Genomic DNA, 21,160 nt, shown 5'->3' with positions numbered 1-21,160 from the left:
TGATAGCCTTAACTCTTGTCCCATAAACAGTCCTCCAGTGATTGTCTCATCGGGTGTCTTGCTGTGTCGGTGAACATGAGGAATCCCCATTTGTCGTTACTTAATATACTTCTTAGGAGTGAGCACAGACCATTCTTCCCATGCTCTGCAGTATTCTATCTGTTCCCTGTTAGGGTGACATGGCTTCTGAGAGACAAACAAAAAAATGTCACTCTGGCTGTAGCCAAATTCTTTTCAGCTGTTCAGAACTGGTAGGTTGATGGAACAGTGATTCTATGTGAACCCCTGGAGACACGGTAGCACCATTGGCCCGGTATCTGGGGTGAAAAGGGCATGCATAAGCGAGTCTTGAGTCCGCTGTTGAGAAGCCGTATGTTTTAAGTCCAAGGCTTTGGCCATCCGGACTATGTGGTCCGCAAAGGAGGAGAAGTCCTCAGATGGAGATACTGCGTTGGGATCAGCAATCACTTCCTCAGGCGAGGGAAGCGACCTCAAGTCAGACCCGGGTTCTGACTGCGACTCACTGGCCAAGTCAGCTTCCTTGGTTCCGTATGAGATGTAATCAACCTGTTCCACCCGGTCTGGTATGGGTGACAGTGACCGTTGCCTCTGAGCGTAGTGACAGGGATGCCATGCTGTAGGCATTTGTAAGTGCAGAGACGGGGCAGGACTTCTCGAACCCATTTGTAATAGTTTTGGAGAAGGTGATCTGCAGATCTCCAACATTGGAGAAATTTCGGTACCGATGGAGGTTGGTTCCATTGTTTCGGTACCGATAGTCGGTACCGATGGAGGTTGGTTCCATTGTTTCGGTACCAAAGGTCAGTACCAATGGAGGTTGGTTCCATTGTTTTGGTACCGATGGTCGGTACCGATGGAGGTTGGTTCCATTGATTCGGTACCGATGGTCGGTACCGACGGAGGTTGGTTCCATTGTTTTGGTACCGAGTGATCTTCTCGGTGCCGAGGCGAACGTCCCCTCAACGTCAAATGTGGTGTCGATGCCGAGGCAAATGGGATGTTCGGTGCCGAGCGGTGCGACGGGCGCAATCCCTTCGGTACCAGCCATTTGGGGAGGCAAAGACCTCTCTTGCTGGGTTTTCTTTTTCTTGGCCTTTTTGGCCAGCTGCTCTGGGCCAGCGCGAGACTGGGCGGCCGCTGGGGAGTATGTTCGGCGCCGAGTCGTTAGCGGTGCTACGGGCGCAATCCCTTCGGTACCAGCCATTTGTCTCTCTTGCTGGGTTTTCTTTTTCTTGGCCTTTTTGGCCGGTGGCTCTGGGCCAGTGCGAGACTGGGCGGCCGCTGGGGAGACTTGTGTTGCCACTGGTGCCGAGCATACTGATGGCGTTTTAGGCTTCTCCCTTTCTCCATTGGACGTCGCAGGAAGGGCCCTCTCCCACAGAGCTGCCTGCAGCCGGGCTTTTCTCCCCTCACAAGCCCTTGGAGTAAAGGCTTTACAGGCCTTACAGCCGGTCATGTTGTGGGACCCCCCCAGACAGAGCACACAAGCCGAGTGCTCATCATTTTGGGCCATTTTAGCCCCACAGCGCTTACATTTCTTGAAGAGGGCCACCTTCTCTTTATTCTTTTCCTTTGTTGCCATCTTCTGAGGAAAAAACTCTTTCCCTCAGGATTGATTTGTTCAGCTCGCTGTAACTAGTCCTCTTTCGATGGCGGCAGAAAGAGAACTGAGGGGAGAGGGCAGGCTCCGCCCAGGTCAGGTGGTATTTTGGGCGGGAAACCGCCTCCTGGTTGGAGCCTAGCCCTCTCGGGTATAAAAATTCTACAAATAAGCTCGCTAGCTCCTCCCGATGGTCGGCCTGCATACTGCAGTCCCATGTGGGACCGCACAGAAGCCTTGAAAATGAACTGGTTTATTTGATGTGAGCCTTGGTGCTGAGCCTTTGACCTAAGGTTTAAAACCCTAAGAAAAGGCAACAGACTAAAGAACAGGAGATGGTGCAAGTACTTCTGTAGCCCTACTCACAAGTCAGCTATCCGTGTACCACAAAGAGATCAAAATCACTTGTCTGAACAAGACGGTGGGAAGAGCTGGTAGCAGCTGGTAGCATATATTAGTCTACTTCAGCTTTCCAGGATCAGTCCAAGGAACTGTTGGCAGTGTGCAAAATGCAATTAAGAAAGGGCTGCTGTGGGGATGTTGTCTTCCTATTTAAGAACAGATAAGCACTGGTTTAGCAGAGTGGGAATAACTCTTTCTGAGAGACCTCTGTCTTTAGCTGCTGGACTGATGCTAGGCACAGAATTCTGCGGAAAGACCCACACTAAGGTGGCTGCAGGAAAGGTCCTCATGATCTCACAGCCAATCCCCAATAACTTTTACAGTCTGCCTTCTAACTGGTCTTGAGAGAAACTGGAGAAATGGTTTGTCATACCATGGAAAATGCTGTTTTCACCAAAAGAAAATGGTTTCCTGGGAAGTTTAGTCCATATTAATTCAGGAATGCTGTCTGTTTTATCTTGGGATCAGCTTCAATTTTACTTGCAATGTGCACAGTATTATTATTGCTTATTCATTTAATTAGGCTTCTATACTGCTCTCCCTGCAAGCAGGCTTAGGGCGGTGTGCAAAAAAATTAATCAAAATACATATAAATACAATACACAATCTAAAATCCCAATCCATAAAACTGAACATCTGCATGGCACAATAATATATATTCCTAAACCCCTCAATTTACATCAGCATGGGGGAAAGGAGGTGAAAAGCAGTTAAAAGCCAGCTAGATGTTAAAACCACTAAGGGTCGTTAGACCATTAACACCACCACCCCCGTCCTCGACTAAATGCCTGGTGGAACATCTCTGCCTTACAGGCCTTGCAGAACTGTAACAGATCCCGCAGGGTCCTGATGTTAGTAGGCAGAAAGTTCCACTGAGTCAGTGCCAGGGCTGAGAAGGCTCTGGGTGATGACAGCCAGACACTCTCTGTGTGCCATGTACTTCCAGTAGGTGTTGGTCTCTTGAGGGACGTATCAAGAGATCAGTATTGTCTTAAATTAAAATTTGTTGTTTCTAGGCTATTCTAGAGAACTCTTCAATATTAAACAAATGTTTTAATAAAGCAGCTTTTAAATATTTGATAGGAAATGATATGGTTTAAATTTAACAGCAATACGAAACCATTTCTTTTTATATAAGATCAAATGAGAGGCACTGGTTTGGGAAATTCAGTGTATACAGTTGGTGCAGAACCAATACACACATCACTCTTCCAACAGCAAGCATCTACAGAGGATTTTTTGGGCATAAACCACCAAAAAGTGCTCCTATACAAACTCAATTGAAATGGAGACTGCACAGCTTCCACTTCTAAAAGAACTAAAATGGAGACCTTTGAGCAAACAACTACAGAAATCTTACCGAAGGAGGTCGTGGATACGTGTCATATGGTGGAGGTGGGCTGTCTTGTTTGGGTGTTGATGGTGTGTCTGCTTCTTCTTTATCACTCTCACTCCAGTAATCTAAACAATACATGGATTCCAGATTTTATTTTCAAAAAACAAACACTACTACTAGATCACACGCGTAGAAAAGAAACATGTAAAAAGTGCCAACACCTCCAAATACCTATATGGAATCATTTTCTAAACAATCAGAATATAAAGTATTTATTTATATTTATTTTTTCACATTTATATCACGCCCATCCTGTAAATGGGCTCAGGGTGGGTTACAACAATTTAATAAATACAATAAAATTTAAAACAGATTAAAACATATAAAACAGTAGTCATGCTTGCCGTAGGGAGAATCTGGCCCATAGATGTAACTAGATGTAAAAAGTGCCAACACCTCCAAATACCTATATGGAATCATTTTCTAAACAATCAGAATATAAAGTATTTATTTATATTTATTTTTTCACATTTATATCACGCCCATCCTGTAAATGGGCTCAGGGTGGGTTACAACAATTTAATAAATACAATAAAATTTAAAAAAGATTAAAACATATAAAACAGTAGTCATGCTTGCCGTAGGGAGAATCTGGCCCATAGATGTAACTAGCCAGTTACCAGTAAGGGGTCGATTGCAACCTCAGGGGGGCCATATGTGGACGCCCGCTGCCTCAGCCAAAGGGCTGGTGGAACAGCTCCATCTTGCAGGCCCTGTGGAATTGCATAAGATCCCGCAGGGCCCTGATCTCAATAGGGAGCATATTCCACCAGGTGGGGGCCAGGGCAGATAAAGCCCTGGCCCTGGTCGAGGCTAGGCGGATGTCCTTTGGGTCAGGGATCACCAGGAGATGTTGACTCTCAGAGCGTGTATCAGTTTATTGTGGTACTCAAACCTTTTAAATTACATTGAAATAATGAGATTTGAACGTACTTAAATTTTGTTGGACTGTTCTCTTAGATATTATTGGTGTCTAATCGAAACACTACAGTATATGATAAACCTATCTATGAAAACTGTGGAAATCAAGAGCTTTCTACAACATTGTTTCAAAAGCTACTTACAACAAACAAGCAAAGGGAGTAGTAGAAAGTCTGTGTTATTATTAGTTTTAAATACCCAGTAACGTGCTGAATTCTATGCACTGCCAGAGTACAGTGTCATTGGAAATGGATTTTCCATGTCCCCCTTCTCAGAGATGCCACCTACGAACCTTGAAAAGGTGATGCTAAGGACTGGCATACCTGTGTGGCTGTTAAATCAGACAACATGGATGTTTACATAAAGAAGGGGAAAGTGAGTGCTGCTGTTAACAGAAGGGATCCAACCTTATATAAGTAAATAAAAATTCTTTGCTATTTCAAAGAAGGGCCAGTGAAAAAGCCAGGTTTCTATATGCAGCATTGCATTACATATGAAATGTACCAGAACAAATTCTCATGATTATGTGTGTTATGAAATGGAAGAAAAAATATTCCTCATAGTTGTTACAAAATTAATGCACAGGAATCAAGAATAAAGGAAGTTACAAAAATACCTATTCTTGAACCATAATAAATTATCTTTATAATTACAGTAAAAATGTTGTTATCCAGCATTCATGGGGAATGGGGGGTTGATGGATTCTCAAAGTTTATTATTCTGCCTCACCTTTTACTTGGGAAAATCCACAGCAACCAGATCCCACCCCACTGTGAATGTCGTGGTGACAGCTACACCTAGTGGGATCCTTCCCCTTTCTCCTCAGCCCCTTCCTATGCAGCAGGCAGAAAAGCAGGCCAGTTAGCTTGGAGCCCTCCAACAGAGCTCACTCTCAACAGCTCAAGGGAGGCTGGAGTGATGGTGGTGGAGGCATCTGGGGATGATTCATGTCACCTGGCACTGCAGTGTTCCCTCTAAGCTGAGCTAGTGTGAGCTAGCTCACAGTTTTTTAACCTCCAGCTCACTCATATTTATTTTAGCTCAGGAAGGATGGCTCCAGAACAAACTAATTTATGCAGCAGCCAGATCGCTCGCTCACAACTTTAATGTCAGTAGCTCACAAAGTATAATTGTTGCTCACAAGACTCCAGAGCTTAGAGGGAATACTGCCTGGCAGCACTGGCCAGACACATCAGAGTAGGCGTGGGGCACATACATGACCAAAGATGCAGGGGTCTGGTTGGGGAGAAGGACCTTGCTGTATGGGTGATGCCAATTAACTGTATGATCTGCATAATCAAGCTCCAGATAACAAAGTTTTTACTGCATTTAGTTTCAGCATTAATTTTTAACATTCTTTAAATCCAGCTTCTATTAGAACTTAATTTGTGGCAACTCTGGGTTCTATGTAGTCTTTGGCTTATTAGAACAGAAAACCTTTCATTCCCATTCCGTACAGGTTGGGAGAAATTATTCCTGTTTTTCTATCAAGTGCTGGAACCACTGTTAGCCAGGAGAGGGAGTGCCTAGCACTTGCTTCAGAAGCATAAATCTCAAAGTACCACGCTTACAGCTACCTAGGAGCTATTGCACCATTGTGGCTGAAAGGCATGCTTCATGAGATCCATATTTAGGAATTGTATAGTATATTATAGAGGAAAGTAAGAAATGTATTATATAAGACTAATCTTTCTCTATTACTCCACCTGCCATTTGATACCAATTGCCATGGATTTCTAGCATAAATAAAAATACCACACTGAATAGTTAAAAATGCCACTTCTAAATTCATTACTGTAAAATAGTAAAAACCTAAAATAACTCTGTTATATCTCCTAATAAAATTTATTGAATGTACTTCCACCCACTATAAGAGTCAGAAAATTTTAAATATGAAATAAGTCCTTAGATTAGCTAACTTCAAAGGTGAATGTGTTTTAGAAAAACATTTTCTCATTGTGAAGCCAAATATGCACTGAATTTCTTATGTTTGTATACCTTTTAATAAATAAATAAAAACAGCAGCTGCATCTGAAGAAATGCACTGAAATGACAGTGTTCGGAAAGGCACAGAATACAGGGCAATGGGTTAGTTTAAGGAGCAAGTAAAAAGAAATCGAGTAGTCATACTATACCTTGTTCTTGTTTGATCCTTTCTCTTTCTGCATAACCAGCAGCTAGCATATTAATTCTGTTTAACCACCTGAAATAACATTTTTAAAATATGAGACATACTTTAGCAATTTATGGGTCTTTATAGCTGTCTGTGTAATGCCAGGTAGTGTGCATAGAGGGGGTGTAAAACTGAGTATGTTGACCCCCCCACACACACCTATGTGTTTGCTGCAAGATGGCCACAGACTGGTTTGTATACAAACTACTTTCCTAACATTTCTGAACACAGAAATGGATCCTATACACATAGGGTCTGTGGCCATGCTGTGGTAAATATACATAGTGGGGGCAGGCCAGGCATGCTCTCTATATGTGCATTTCTTATACATGTTACATGTGTATTATGTACATGCGGATGTTTTTGGAAAACACTGTATTTGATTGTTTTATTCATCAGGATTTCAGTTCTCTAGAATTCCCCTGTAAAAATATTTTGACATGACTACTTCAAATGGAAAACTCTGAAGGATACTAAAAGTCCTTATAATGGAACATTTTGAGATACTCAAGGCTTCATTGAATTTACTGATGACATATATGTGACTTATATTCCTGCTTTTCCAGTTTCGCAAGAACAAGTCCTATCTGACAAAGATTCAGCCAATAGATTTCAAAACCTTATTTTTCATACTGCAGAGGAAAGACCAAGTTAGTTCATTACACAATATGGCCTTTTTAGTCAAAAGCCAAGGTATCATTTATTGTAACAAAGAGACAGCAGAAAGTCTGTGTGTAGAAAGGAGGCAAAGGAAAATTGATTTATTTACTTTGATATCTACCCCCCCCCCCCAAGTGGGCTCAGGGCAGGTCACAACATACCAATTCTTTCTTAGGTTAAAGGCAGTGTGAACTAGAGCTATTCCTTTTTAAAATTGCTACACTGTCAATGCAGGAATGTATTTTACTTCTAACCTATTATACTAGTTTGGTGTAGTGGTTAAGTGCGCGGACTCTAATCTTGGGAGAACGGGGTTTGATTCCCCACTCCTCCACTTGCAGCTGCTGGATGACCACGGAAAGCCATAGTTCTGTCAGAGCTGTCCTTGAAAGGGCAGTTCTTGAAAGAGCTCTCTCAGCCCCACCTACCTCACAGGGTATCTGTTGTGGGGAGGGGAAGAGAAAGGAATTTGTAAGCTGCTCTGAGACTCCGAGTGAAGGGCGGGGTATGAATCCAAACTCTTCTTCTTCTATTATGCTGTAACTTGTAACCATATTCATTATCAAAAAAATTATACTAAATCAGATTCTCCATTATGTAGACTTCTGCTACCTTGGTAAAGGTAGAGCTTTTTTCTTAATGTAAATGAACCACCAGAATTACAGAACTGGTATTTCCCAAGCTACCTATTAGAAGGAGAAATGGGTGGTAACCTTGCCCCAACAATGAATGTACACAGACAACACTAACAATGCTGGGGGGGGGGGGAAAGCCCGGCATTCTCCTCTGAATGCTGAACTCACATATGTAGTCCATGAACTACTTTACTATGGCAATGGTATAGCTGTAGTACTACTATTCTTAATGTGACTAACTATATCTTCAGGAGTAGAAGTAAATAACATAGGAAAATAAATCTAATGTTTATAGTGGCTGAGAACAGCCATTAATTTGTGCAGCTGCTGAACAAACCCTTTTTACTTCTGTTCTGTCAGGAAAGGACCAAACTTTAAACCACTGGTGCCAGCATCAAGGGTGAAGAGTCTGGAGGTGTTCCTTGATGCCTCTCTCTCTATAGAGGCCCAGGTTACCGCCACTGCCAGGTCTGCCTTTTCCCATGTGAGGCAGATCAGGCAGTTGGCTCCATATCTCACCCTCCAAGACTTAGCTACAGTGACCCATACAATGGTCACTTCCAGGTTGGATTATTTAACTCTCTCTATGTGGGGCTATCCTTGATTCTACTCTTGAAGTTGCAGCTAGTGCAGAACACGGCCGCGCGGGTGTTGATGGCGACACCTGTGCAGGCTTACATCCACCCAGTGCTGTGTGAACTGCACTGGCTGCCTATTGAATTCCGGATCTGTTTCGAGGTGCTGGTGCTCAAGCCTGCCAGCAAGCTTGATTTGAAAGACTTTCTGCCTCAACTAAAAAATATTGGGGCGTGATGTTATTTCTGGCATGTGTTGACAACACGTTCTGATTTATAAGTATTTCACATGTTTCATAGCCAGGCAGTGGCATGGAAAACAGGCTCTGTGATAGCGTTCTGGCTCACGTTTTTCAGAGTCCTGTCTCATCTTCCATCACTATTTTCATAACATAAAGTATAGTTATGCATTTTTCCATATTAGACTTCAAGAATGGCAAAAGTAAAAGAAGGAAGGCTATCCAGTAAATGAAATTTAATTCCTTTCTAAACTTTAGAGGCATCTTTGAGGGATGATAATATTTATATTTGTAATTTGCAGTAATTAGTTAGTTACCCCATTGACAAACACTGATTCAAAAGGCATACAAGTGTTATTTAATTAAGGCTTATTTTGTTGCCAAATCACTTTGCAAGTTTAAAGTTTCTTATTTTTTGAAAAGTAGAATATGGCAACTGTTTGGAAAATGTGCATATTGGAAGACAGTACATTGGCTGATTGCTCTGACTGCACCGGAACATATTGTACTAGCCATTCAATACAAGCTCTACAGAGTTCTGATGCATAATGTCATCCTTTTCAATTCCAGGAAATGTTCTATACACCGATCATCATTATGCACTTGAAGAATCCTCCAGTGCTGAAGAAAATAGGGCAGTTACTGCTCTAGCAGAACTGTCTATGTTATGACTGCTTACAAAATTTTATTTGTCCAAATTTCTCCCAGATTTTAGTGTTCTTTCTATAACTTTTTACCAGAGTAGGATCGGTATGGTTAGAATCTCCAGTTCCCCTATTATATGCTTCCAGGAACTGTGTTGTAAGTAACCATGAACTGACTCAAGAATGCAAATTATTGCATTAACAGAAAAAAGACAGAAAAAAGTTCAAGATTTTTTTTTTAGTTTTAACGATTTTTTATATTTTTATTTTGTTTAGTTTTAATTATTTTCAAAATATTTTTAGTTTGTGGACTGCTAGTGAAAAGTATAAAATAAAAAGACAGCCTTTTCCATTTTATTCTTTAAAAAAAAAAATATATAACTGCACTGGAACAGTGGTACAGAAAAATATACACAGGAGAAACTGTTACACTGGATTTCATCCTCTAATATCTTAGGTCCTGAGCAAATAGGGTTTAGCCAGAGGAAATCACCTCTTGATCATTGTATTCTTCTCCTTCACCTGATAAATAAATATATAAAAAGAAGAAAGGCTAAGCTTTATGATACATTTCTGGACCTTAAAGGGGCCTTCAATTTCATTTTGAGGAACTTACTTTGGAGGAAACTTGATCACTTGCTGCTTGATAAGAGATTATTATTCCTTATCAGAAGATTATACACGGCTACATTTTGTCAGATTAGATTTACCCCAATGAGCACTATAAATAAAGGGGTCAAGCAGGGCTGTATTCTGGCCCCTTTCCTCTTCAATCTTTTCTTAAATGACTTTGGTCCTTTTTTGTCTGCAGTTGATGGCCACAGCCCCAGACTTGGCTCTGCACATATTCCTTTACTTCTGTATGCTGATGACGTGGTTCTTTTGTTGTCTACGCGTTTGGAGCTAAAGTGTCTACTTAATCGCTGCTATGAATACTGTGCCACTGACTAGCTGGAGCTAAACTATGAGAAGTCCAAAGTACTGGTGTTTTCCAACTCCTGGAAGGTCTATGACTGGAAAATTAACAGTCATTCCTCGGAATAGGTTAAGAAATTTGGTGTGCATTTTCAATACAATGCCTCTTGGGTTTGCCACCGAAAAATGGCAATTAACATGGCCAAAGTAAACACAGCAGCAACTTCTAAATTTTACTTTTCAGGAAGAGGCAATCAGTATATACCTGCCACTTTAAAAGCCTTTAATGCCAAAATAGGGGCCCAGCTATTATATGGGGTGCCAGAGGTCATTTCGGGGGGGAACGCGGGGGAACGCAGTTCCCCCGGGTGAGGTGCAGGGGGGCGGGGCACATGACGAAGCCCCGCCCCTGCTTCCGGCCGCCCCGCTTCCAGCCCTCATTCAGCCAGGAGGAGGCAGGAGAAGAGGGAGGGTAAGTTGCTTCCTCCCCGCCTCTCCCCACCCCTGCCTGCCTGGGGCCAGGAAGGGCCTTGGCGGGGCTTCCTCGCACTCCCGCTGGCTTGCAGGTCCACCGCCGGGCCCCTGATGTCAGAGGGTGCGGCATATGCTGATGAGTTATGCTAATGAGTTCCCCTAGCTCTTTTTCTACGAAATGACCCCTGTGGGGTGCCCATTTGGATAAATTCAGCTGAAAATTTCATAGAACAGCCTCAGTCCCATTTCCTGAGGAAAATCTTTGGGGTTCCAGTGTATGTTCCTTATGCAGCTTTATGTCTGGAATGTGGCCAGAGCACGCTGATAGCTAAAGCATGGCTTACTACTATTAAGTATTGGCTTTGCCTCCTTTTTAATTCGGACCCCTTTAGTTACACATATCAACGGCTACTAGAATATAATGACTCAAACTGGATTAAATCTCTGGATATTACCTTAGTTTCCTTACTTCTTACTTCTGAATCTGAGGCTTTCTCAGTTATAAGAGCCAATCTACTTTACTTTGAGCTACACTCATTATATAATGCCGCTAATAAAACCTGTTCCACTCTGTATTTTGGAATCTATATATCTAATTCCAACAGAGGGCGTGTTGTGCGGATACTTATTTCCACTAACAGGAAGCTCACTCTGCCCCAACAGCTTTTCCTACATAGTCAGTATACTTCCTGTGTCTGCAGAAAAATCCAAGAAGTAAAAAAATCCTCCAGGGACGGCTGAATTCCCCCCAATACCTTTTGAAATGGCCTCTGCAGGATCTAACTCCAGGCATCAATGGTGAGAGAGAGATTAGAACGTTCGGGGGGGGGGAGGCTGCTAACTGGCTCTGTGAGTCAAAGGGTGGGGGAAAGGCCCTTTCCAGGCCTCTTTTGGCCTTTCATGGAGGGAGGGAGGAAGGGAGCCGTGGGGCCAGGCCTCACAAGAGTTGCCAGTGCCAGTGGGGGATTTCTTGAGATTTTGTGGAGGGCTGGGTTTGGGAAGGGAGAGGCCTCAGCTGCGTATAATGCCACAGAGTCCACCCTCAAAAGCAGCCATTTTCTGCAGGGAGACAGACCTCTGCTATCTAGACTCCAGTTGTAATTCTGGGGGGTCCCCAAGTCCCATTTGGAGGTTGGCAACTCTAGGCCTGGCAGTTGTCTAGGGTTGCCAGGTCCCCCCTGATTTGCATGACTCACCTAGCCTCGGCTGCTTGCTACCATTCATCAGCAGCCACCCTATGAAAGCCAGTGAGGCGCAGCAGTTAGAGCTTCAAAGTAGGGTCTGCAAGACCCAGGTTCAGATCCCCATCTTGCAGTGGAAGCTGGCTGCGTGATTTTGGGCCAGTCACATATTTCAGCCTAACCAACCTCACAGGGTTGTTGTGCAGATAAAAAGGAGGAGGGAATAATGAAAGCTGCTTTGGTCCCCACTGTGGAGAAAGACTGTAATTTTCCTAGGTAGAGGCTGGGGGTGGAGATGAAAAGCAGAAGACAGAGAGGCAGATAAAGGTAAGCTGGCTGTTAAATAAAAAAATAAAAAAATAAATAGGGTTGCCAACTCCAGGTTGGGAAATTCCTGGACATTTGAGGGGTGGAGCAGAAAAAGAGAGAAAGAGTGATGAAGTGGGGAGGCAGAAAAACAATGAGAAAGATGACAGGTCAGAAAGAGAGAGGAAGTCACATGCATGGAGGAGAAATAGAGAGCAAGAAAAGGGGGGCAGAGGGGAGAAATAGTGTGTGAGAGGTAGGGGGTGAGGAGAGGAAGCAAAGGTGTGATGAGATAACCATTCCGCAAGTTTCTTGCGGGCCTCCACTTGTATCTCCTAAAGTCGGCCAAACTGCCTCTTATCTTTATCAACTTCACATCCCCAAACTTTGTAGAGCCCTCTCCTTGGCCAGATTCAATGTACTACCTTTGGCCTTATTATCTGGCCATTTTCAGGGTGTGCCCTTCACTGATAGATGTTGTCCATGTACAAATGAACACACTGAAACAATCTCCCATGTTTTGTTCCAATGCCCCTTCTACCATGTGCTATGTCTGAAATTTTTAAACTCTATTTTGACTCAATTAGAAGAATATTCTGATGGTATAAAGATTCTTACTCTTCTTGATAACACAAATCTTGAGATAGCAGAAACTGTTGCTAAATTTCTTTCTGGTGCCATTTCTATTCACTCTTTATTTAATGAATTGGTTTTCTTTCCTGGTACATTTACATGGCAACCCTTCTCATACCTATTCTTTTTGCAAGTAATATTTTCTGTTGTTGTTCTTGTTGTATATGAGTCTGTGTTACATGCCAATAAAGGTAATTGGATTGGATTAGAAATTGTTACTTCTGGGAAAGGAAATTTTAATTTTTAAAACTAAATCTTTAGTCCCCCACCCTTAGGAATGCAGGTGCTTTAGTAGAAAAAGGGAAACAATTATTAGTTTTTGCCTTTTTGCATGAATACATAATTTTAAAAATTTAAAAGAAAAATTAAAATACTCATTATTCCCAAAACATTTTTTCTTCCTTTATACATATTTTTGCTTGTTTGCACCAGTTCTTCTGTAGAGAAAAATGTTTTAAAAGCATATACATAGGAAGAAGGCTATTTTATTCACTTAGTTATTTATCCACTTTGTGAAAAGGCCCAGACTGGAACAGCTGCAACTATTACCCCATGCCCACAACATGTATCTATTCTGTGCATGCTCTCACAACAGTATGTGTGGACATTGCTGAAAGGGGAGAGATACACTGTGGTCCTTCAGTATCATCCTGCCAGTATGATGGCATGCCGTTGCAGGGGATGCAAGGGGTAGAAGTGCAAACGAAGATTGGCAGTGAGCCACCCCACTGCAATTTGTGTTGCTGTGGTCTGAACACCCATGATAGAAAATTCAAACTAAGACATACTTTCTGGGAATTATATTTCCCAGGGTCACTGGCAGTGGCGTACCCAGCCTATTTGGTGCCCAGGGCAGTTAATTTTTTAACACTCCCCCTTTTTTTTGCTGTCAAGTCACAGCTGACTTATGGTGACTCCGTACTGTTTTCAAGGCAAGAGACGTTTGGAGATGGTTTGCCGCTGTCTGCCTCTGCATTGGCCCTGCTGAGCTTCTGAGATATGATAAGATCAAGCTAGGCTGGGTTTACCCCTCTCCTCTGTAAGACAAAATTATTTTTGGTGATAATAATTACATTAAAAAAATGATAATAGTGGCCAGAAAATAGATTCAGGTAGGTAACCATGTTGGTCTGAAGCAGCAGGACAAAGTTTGGTCTTAAAGGTCTTAAAGGTGCCACTGGACCCAAACTTGTTTTAATGGCTAGAAAAGAAACGCAGTAAAAAAAAAAAATTCAAATTCTAACACGCTATTCCATCATGAGAGCCAGCATGGCTAAAGTGTCAGACTAGGATTGAGGAAATCAAAGTTCAAATCCCTACCTGTGCCATGGAAGTTTGCTGGGTGACCTTGGGCCAGTCACATTACTTCAGCCTAGTTCTGACCTAAGTAGCCCCAGGATAGCTTAATCGCATCAGATCTCAGAAGCTAAGCAGAGCCAACATGGAGGCAGGTGATGGCAAACAATCTCTGAACGTCTCTTGCCTTGAAACCCCTACAGGGTTGCTGTAAATCAGCTGTGACTTGACAACAACAACAAAAAATCCATCACGGCACTCGTGTTCTGAGCAGGCACTTGGGAGGGCTTTTATTCACCATTTTGAAGTACAAAAGCTGACCATCCCAAACATCTAGATGGCATTTTTGAGAGCTCAGAGCAACTGTACTAACTTTTACTAACTAACGCTAGTCAAAGTAACACAAAATAATGATCACAAACTTCACCAGGCTGGATGTTACAAAACATACTACCCCTCAAACAAGGTGCCCCCATCCTCCATTGTTTCCAAAGGACTAAAGTTAAACCAGAGAATCTCTGCAGCAGAAACTGAAGGGGGGGGGCATTCTTGCAAGCCCAGCAGAACCAGTACAATGTACAGTGCCCAGTAAACCCAGTGCCTTCTATCCATGACATTAACAAAGGTTTGCTACTACACTACTCTTAAATACATTCTATCACCAAGCAGGATAGGGATGAGAAGGTCTTGATATCAAGAAGCGAAAATAAATGGGGGGGACACACAGAAAAATTAGGTGGAGACAGAAATGAATGAGAAACATGGAAAAGATGGAGAGAAATTGAGAGGGAACAGTTGTTTTATCTTGCTGCAACACCCTAACCACTGCTTTGTAAGTTGTGGCTGAGCTGGGTGGAAAGAAAGGAAGCGAGAAAGGCTAGTATATTGGAAAAATTGACTTGCAGGCTGGCAATTACTGTAGCAGTGATCAGCGTGCTGGCTTGGCTATACGATCTGTTAAGCAAGTTTGCTTCAGTCTTGGAGAAAGTGAAATCTAGCCAATCCTGGAGTGCTCTTTGCTATGCTCAGACTTCCTTGAGCCCCTAGTGGCTGCAGCAAGAACTGCACTTTAAAAATAAAAGGAAAAATGTTCAGCTGAATATAGCATGATGCTGGCTTCAAGGGCCCTCCTCAAACTGCACCTGAGGTGGAGTGCACCTCTCACCAACCCCTTGGTACAGCACTGGTCCCTCAGATGCTACAATCCCAGTATTCAATATGTGAAGGAGAGGGAAGGAGACTTTGTAGAGAGATCTCCAGTGAACCCTCGCCATTGCGAGGATCAATTAGTAATCAGGTTGCTATTGGAAGCCTGATTTCTGAACTTCAAAAAAGTTAATTTAAAATAATGTCACAATATTATAAGTTCAGAAATGTTTGAAATGAATCTGAAATGTTTCACTGAGTTTGGGTCTTTAAAACTGCACTGAATTTACAAACCATATTTCACTAATCATAGTTACTTCTAACAGTGCTAAAAATACTAAAATACTTCTTTAACTCACATAGATTTTTTCTGCCCTTTTGATAAAATTCAGCTGTGGTTTCTTTAATTTGTGCCTTTTAAAAATCCATTCTGCTAAGCAGGTAATTAGTGTGATGAGGGACAATTTTGCTAGCCTTTCCTTTCTCTTTTCTAAATCAAATGATTTAGGCTCTGGATTCAGTACAGGCTTGGCAGAAGTAAGAACAATTCTTTTACAGCCACGTATTGTGTTCTCTCCCCACTGCTCTCACTCATTCACACAGACATATACACATGACCACCTATAATGCTTGCAAAAGAGTTTATATGAGTGTATTTGCACATGCCTGTCATGTGAGATGAAAACTGTGATGAAATGGAAAAATATCTGATATATTTTCTTTGGCTACTGAGTCATCCCTTTAACTGAGTTTCATATTCAAGGATGATGGTTTACACATATTAAGTTTCACTACCTGTTCATGTCATCTAGATGTTCAGCAGCAAAATAAAAGCTTTTGATTTTAGGATGACAGGCCTTGAATGCACTGTGGAAGAAAAATAGCACAAAACACAGTAAATAAAATATTAAAGCATGCAGCTTTTTATATTAAAGTTATCATTTCATTTTATGTACTTACATTCAATATTGACATAAGTCTAAAAGCAAGAATATTTGCATTTTAATTACCTTTTGGAATATAATCAAAATGTACTTTTTCAAAGGCACATTAATAACATTAACCATAGAGAGCCAGTTTGAGAGCCAGTTTGGTGCAGTGGTTAAGTGCGCGGACTTTAATCTGGGAGAACCGGGTTTGATTCCCCACTCCTCCACTTGCACCTGGCTGGATGACCTTGGGCAAGCCATAGTTCTGGCACAGCTGTTTTTGAAAAAGAGCTCTCTCGGCCCCACCTAACTCACAGGGTGTCTGTTGTGGGGAGGGGAATGGAAAGGGGTTTCTAAACCGCTCTGAGACTCCCTTGGGTAGTGAAGGGCAGGGTATAAATCCAATCTCCTCCTCCTGCTCTCCACATCTAACTAAATAACAGTTGTATTGTACCTTGAACCCAGAGACAGTTCAAATTGTAGCTTGATTCACTGAATGTTTGCTGAAAGAACATGGTATAAGCATCTGGGAAATTGTGTTTGGTAGGTAAAGGTGTCATAAAGGTTTCTGAACAGAATACTATTTGCGCAAACTTGATTTAGCAGAGAAGTCTCTATGAGTTTCATACCACTGTGCTTCAGGCATTACTTTCAGTTACAAACTCTTAGCTAAATATAAAAAACAAAATGTGTTGACCAATTTTTACAAGATTGAATTTACAGTCATGAAGTCAGTCACACTAATGGGTATTGCACAGGTCCTTTCCATTTCAGCCAAATGCCAAAATAATTTTCTCAACCTCTGGAGCATCAATTTTTATTTATTTATTTATTTATTTATTATTTGCATTTATATCCTGCCACTGGGCTCAGGGCCGATAACATCATTATAATAAATACAATTTCAATTTAAAACATGATAAAATGTTATAACAATTAAAACAATGGGTACAGCTTGAAACAGCATAAGTTAGCTATAAAGTTCTGGCCCAATGGTGTGGTGAGTTAAAGGCCAGTTGTTGTTGGTCAATAAGTGGATGAGTGACAGCAACCTCAGGGAGGCCATATACTGGTGCGCATTGCCTCAACCAAAGGCCTGGTGGAACAGCTCCATCTTGCAGGCCCTGCGGAATTGAAGAAGATCCCGCAGGGCCCTGGTCTCAATAGGGAGCATGTTCCACCAGACTGGGGCCAGGACAGTGAAAGCCCTGGCTGAGGCAAGACGGGTGTCTTTTGGGCCAGGGACCACCAGGAGGTGTTGATCTTTACAGTGTAATGCTCTTTGAGGCATATATGGGAAGAGGCGGGCACTTAGATATGTTGGTCCCAGGCCGTATAAGGCTTTAAAAGTCAAAACCAGCACCTTGAAGCGAATCCGAAACTCAACTGGCAATCAATGCAGTTGGTGAAGCACGTGCCTAACGTGAGCCCGCACAGGTGTTGATGTCAGCAGATGAAGTGACCATTGCATGGGTCACCATTGCTAGGTCTTGGGGGGAAAAGATAGGACTTCAGTAGCCTGATCTGCCTAAGATGGAAAAACGCAGATCTGGCAACTGCAGCAACCTGGGCCTCCATGGAAAGAGAGGCATCCAGTGTCACTCCCAGACTCCTCACTGTCTGGGCCGGCACCAAAGGCACCCCTTTCAGTGTGGGGAGCCTGGTGCCCACATCCAACCCCCCCCCTGACCTGGGTACAGGACCTCCGTCTTCAATGGATTTAGCTTCAACCGACTCTGCCACAACCATCCAGCCACAGCATCCAAAACTCAGCCAAGTTCGTAGGAATGGAAGACAGACAGCCGTCCATTAACAGATAGAACTGGGTGTCATCAACATACTGATGACAACCCAGCCCATAACTCCAGACTAACTGGGCGAGGGGTTGCATATAGATGTTAAATAACATTGGCGAGAGAATCGCCTCCTGCGGCACTCCACATTCCAGTGGGTATAGCAGGGAGACCCTCTCGCCAAGTGCTACCCTCTGTCCCTGACCATGGAGGAAGAAGGAAAACCATTTCAAGGCAGTCCCCTGAACTCCTACATCGGCGAGGCAGTGGGTCAATAGTTGACCATATCAAACGCCACCATTAGATCTAATAGTAACAGCAGCACCGATCCACCCTGATCCAGATGTTTACGGAGGACATATGTAAGCGTGACCAGAGCCATCTCCATCCCACAACCAGGGTGGAAGCTGGACTGGAAGGAATCAAGGATGGATGCATCATCCAGGAAAGTCTGGAGTTGTTCAGCCGCCGCTTTCTCAACCACCTTACCCAGGAATGGTAAATTTGACACTGGGCAGTAGGGTCCAATGATGGTTTTTTCAAGAGCGAACAAACTACTGCCTCCTTCAAAGCCTCTGGGAAGGTCCCAGTAGAAAGGGAAAAGTTGATAATTTCTCCCAGAGGGACCTGAATGCTCTCCCCTCAGGCTTTCACCAACCAGGAAGGGCATGGGTCGAGGAGGCAAGCAGTTGCCTTACCGCTGCCAGGATCCTGTTGACTTCCTCCTGGGAGAGTCGATTGAACTGGGCCAATATTGGACCACAAGACGGACAAGGGGCTTCCAGTTCTCTTACTGTCTCAATTGTGGTTGGGAGGTCCAGGCGGAGTGTCACAATCTTATCTGAGAAATAGCTCGCATATGCCTCGCAGCCAATGGCCAATTCCCTGCTATTTGGTCTGCCCTGTGGCAGAGCCATAATAGAATGAATAATTCTAAATAATTAGCTCCTGCTTCATCCTCCACAGCTCCGTGGTATATCATGGTGCTGCTTTGGTGAGAGGGCGTAGAGGGCACTCTTAGGGTGTTACACTGGCACAAGACTCCACTAATGTAAGCAGGCATTGAGCTCAGGATACTGACTGCATTAGATCACGTGAGACATTTGCCTGGATGTCCAGCTGAAAATACCTTTCTCCTAATTGTAGATCAAGGTTTGCAAAAATATAATGTATCACAGATTAATAATTGAAAAGTATTCTACTAATGCAATCAATTAAAAGGAAGCAGAAAAAAAAATCTAATCCTCAAAATCAACAGTAAAGACCATCAACCAAAATGCTTTCAACCCTACCTCTAAGTACTAGAAACAATGGGTTTCTGTAGTAATATATAATAACAATACATAATTTATTTAACAGTAATAAGGGAATTCATAAAATAATAAGTAACAAGTAAGGTTTTCTCAAAACAGAGGAAGCGTTTCAGCATTTATAATTCATCTATTCTTAAATGTTACTTCTAATATACTTACTATTTCTTGCGACATTCGCTAGCTCTATCAATCTTAAACTCTGGTAGGCTGATGAATCCCTCTGCTTTTTCATCCTGTGGACATGAAAAGATGAAAGAAAAATTAACAGAGCAGCCAACTAAATCACAAGGCCACCAGATAAGAGTCCTGTATTTATTATCTTATCAAAACATTCACAAGAATCCATGGATGCATGTTACTGGAAGGCTGCTTCAAATATGTACTGGTGAGATATGTTCCCTCCACCAGGCAAACAGTGGCTCCCTAGGACCATTTCAGGTAGGAAAACGGTGGCAGGGGGAGGATAGCTTAAGCCCTTCTCCAGGTCCCTGAATGCCATGGTCCTTGTGAAAATCAGACTTGTGCACATCTGGGAATTAAGTTCTGAGTACGTTTGTTTACCTTCCACAGAGAGAACACAAAGGCATTTTTAACAGGTGAACTGGCCTTCAAAGAAGCTATTCTGTAGATTCAGAATTAAATTTGGTAATACTGTTCCAGCTGCTTGCCTCCAACCAGACATAAGCTACTTTCAAAAATAGGCAATTATCAGTGCATCTCTCATTGCTGTTGTGAATGCAGCCTCCTCATTTTCCCTTGTAACAAAAAGGACCAGAGTCTTGCTTAAAAACAAAACAAAAAACCCCACTTACTACATTGTTGCAAAAGACTGTTATAATGCTATAGTGATCTAGCAATTCCAAATTTTTTAAAAGCCCTCTAGTATATGAGTTTGGGGGGAATGGTTACCTGCACTGGCCAAGGCAAGGAAAATGGTGCTCATGTGAGTGGGATCTAGAAAAATGCACATCTTGCCCTCCAGTGTCCAAGCAAGCTTTGACTGCAATTTTTCCAAATGGCCATACCAAACCAGATATGGGAAAGACCATATAGGGAAAAACTAGGCTTGCCAACCTCCAGGTGGGGCCTGAAGATCTCCCAGAATTACAAATGATTTCCAGATACAGAGATCAGTTTCCCTGGAGAAAATAGCAGCTTTGGAGGATGGACTCTATGGCATTATATCCCACTAAGGTCCCTTCCTTCCCCAAACCCCACACTCAAATCTTCAGGAATCTACCAACCCAGAGCTGGTAACACTAGGGAAAACACAGAAACAGGATGGATAGAAGAGAGTGATACGTATACGCTCCAAAAGCACAGCTGCCATACAGAAGCCAAGGCTTTAGGTTCCTGCTTCTCACTTTGCCTCAGACATTTAGGTACATTGTCTCTTTACCAGCTCTTGTCCTCCCCATAACTCATAGGCCCTTCTTGTAAAACATCACTGATTCCTGTGTCCTTTTCTCCCAAGCCCCTTTCCCTACCTATGCTTCCTTCAGGTTCTTTTTTTCAGATCATTGGCCTTCTTGCAATTTTCTTGCTTCTGGGCTTTCCCCCTTTGGCTTGCCAGTTTCTTGAGATCTCTTCCTCATGCCCATTAAGTTCCTGGTTGAGTTTTAAATTTCTATCAAACAACATTCCACTCTGTTACAGAAACTGGACTACAAAAGTATTGCTTGAGCAAGTGAACATTCCAAACCATCACAACATTCAGCCAACCAATGCCAGAGGCTAAGGCAACACAATACAGATACTGAATCAGTTGAGTACAAGATTTACAAACTTTTTGTATGAGAAACAGTTGATGCCTACAATGGGAAATGCATGCTAATGCATGAAGCATTTTATGCTCATGAAAGAGAATTGGAAAATTCCTTAAAAGTGTGGCTCTGAATTGTTACTAGA

The 21,160-nt window shown here is 42.6% G+C and overlaps 1 protein-coding gene across 1 annotated transcript in view; it reads right to left on the bottom strand.

Moving 5' to 3' along the window:
- CNKSR2 (connector enhancer of kinase suppressor of Ras 2) overlaps positions 1-21,160 on the bottom strand; it is a gene marked incomplete at its 5' end in the record, with an annotated part of 227,995 nt that overhangs the window by 43,968 nt on the left and 162,867 nt on the right. The window contains 4 exons of the mRNA XM_015429085.1: positions 3,384-3,484; positions 6,476-6,543; positions 16,013-16,084; positions 19,412-19,485. Of these exons, the coding sequence (XP_015284571.1) occupies positions 3,384-3,484; positions 6,476-6,543; positions 16,013-16,084; positions 19,412-19,485 (315 nt within the window). The remainder of the gene's footprint in view (positions 1-3,383; positions 3,485-6,475; positions 6,544-16,012; positions 16,085-19,411; positions 19,486-21,160) is intronic.

This window comes from Gekko japonicus, unplaced genomic scaffold (genome assembly GCF_001447785.1).
Source record: "Gekko japonicus isolate JY-2015 unplaced genomic scaffold, Gekko_japonicus_V1.1 scaffold1825, whole genome shotgun sequence".
NCBI lineage: Eukaryota > Metazoa > Chordata > Lepidosauria > Squamata > Gekkonidae > Gekko > Gekko japonicus.
Note: the sequence above shows the minus strand (reverse complement) of the source record. Positions and strands in the feature narration are given on the sequence as shown.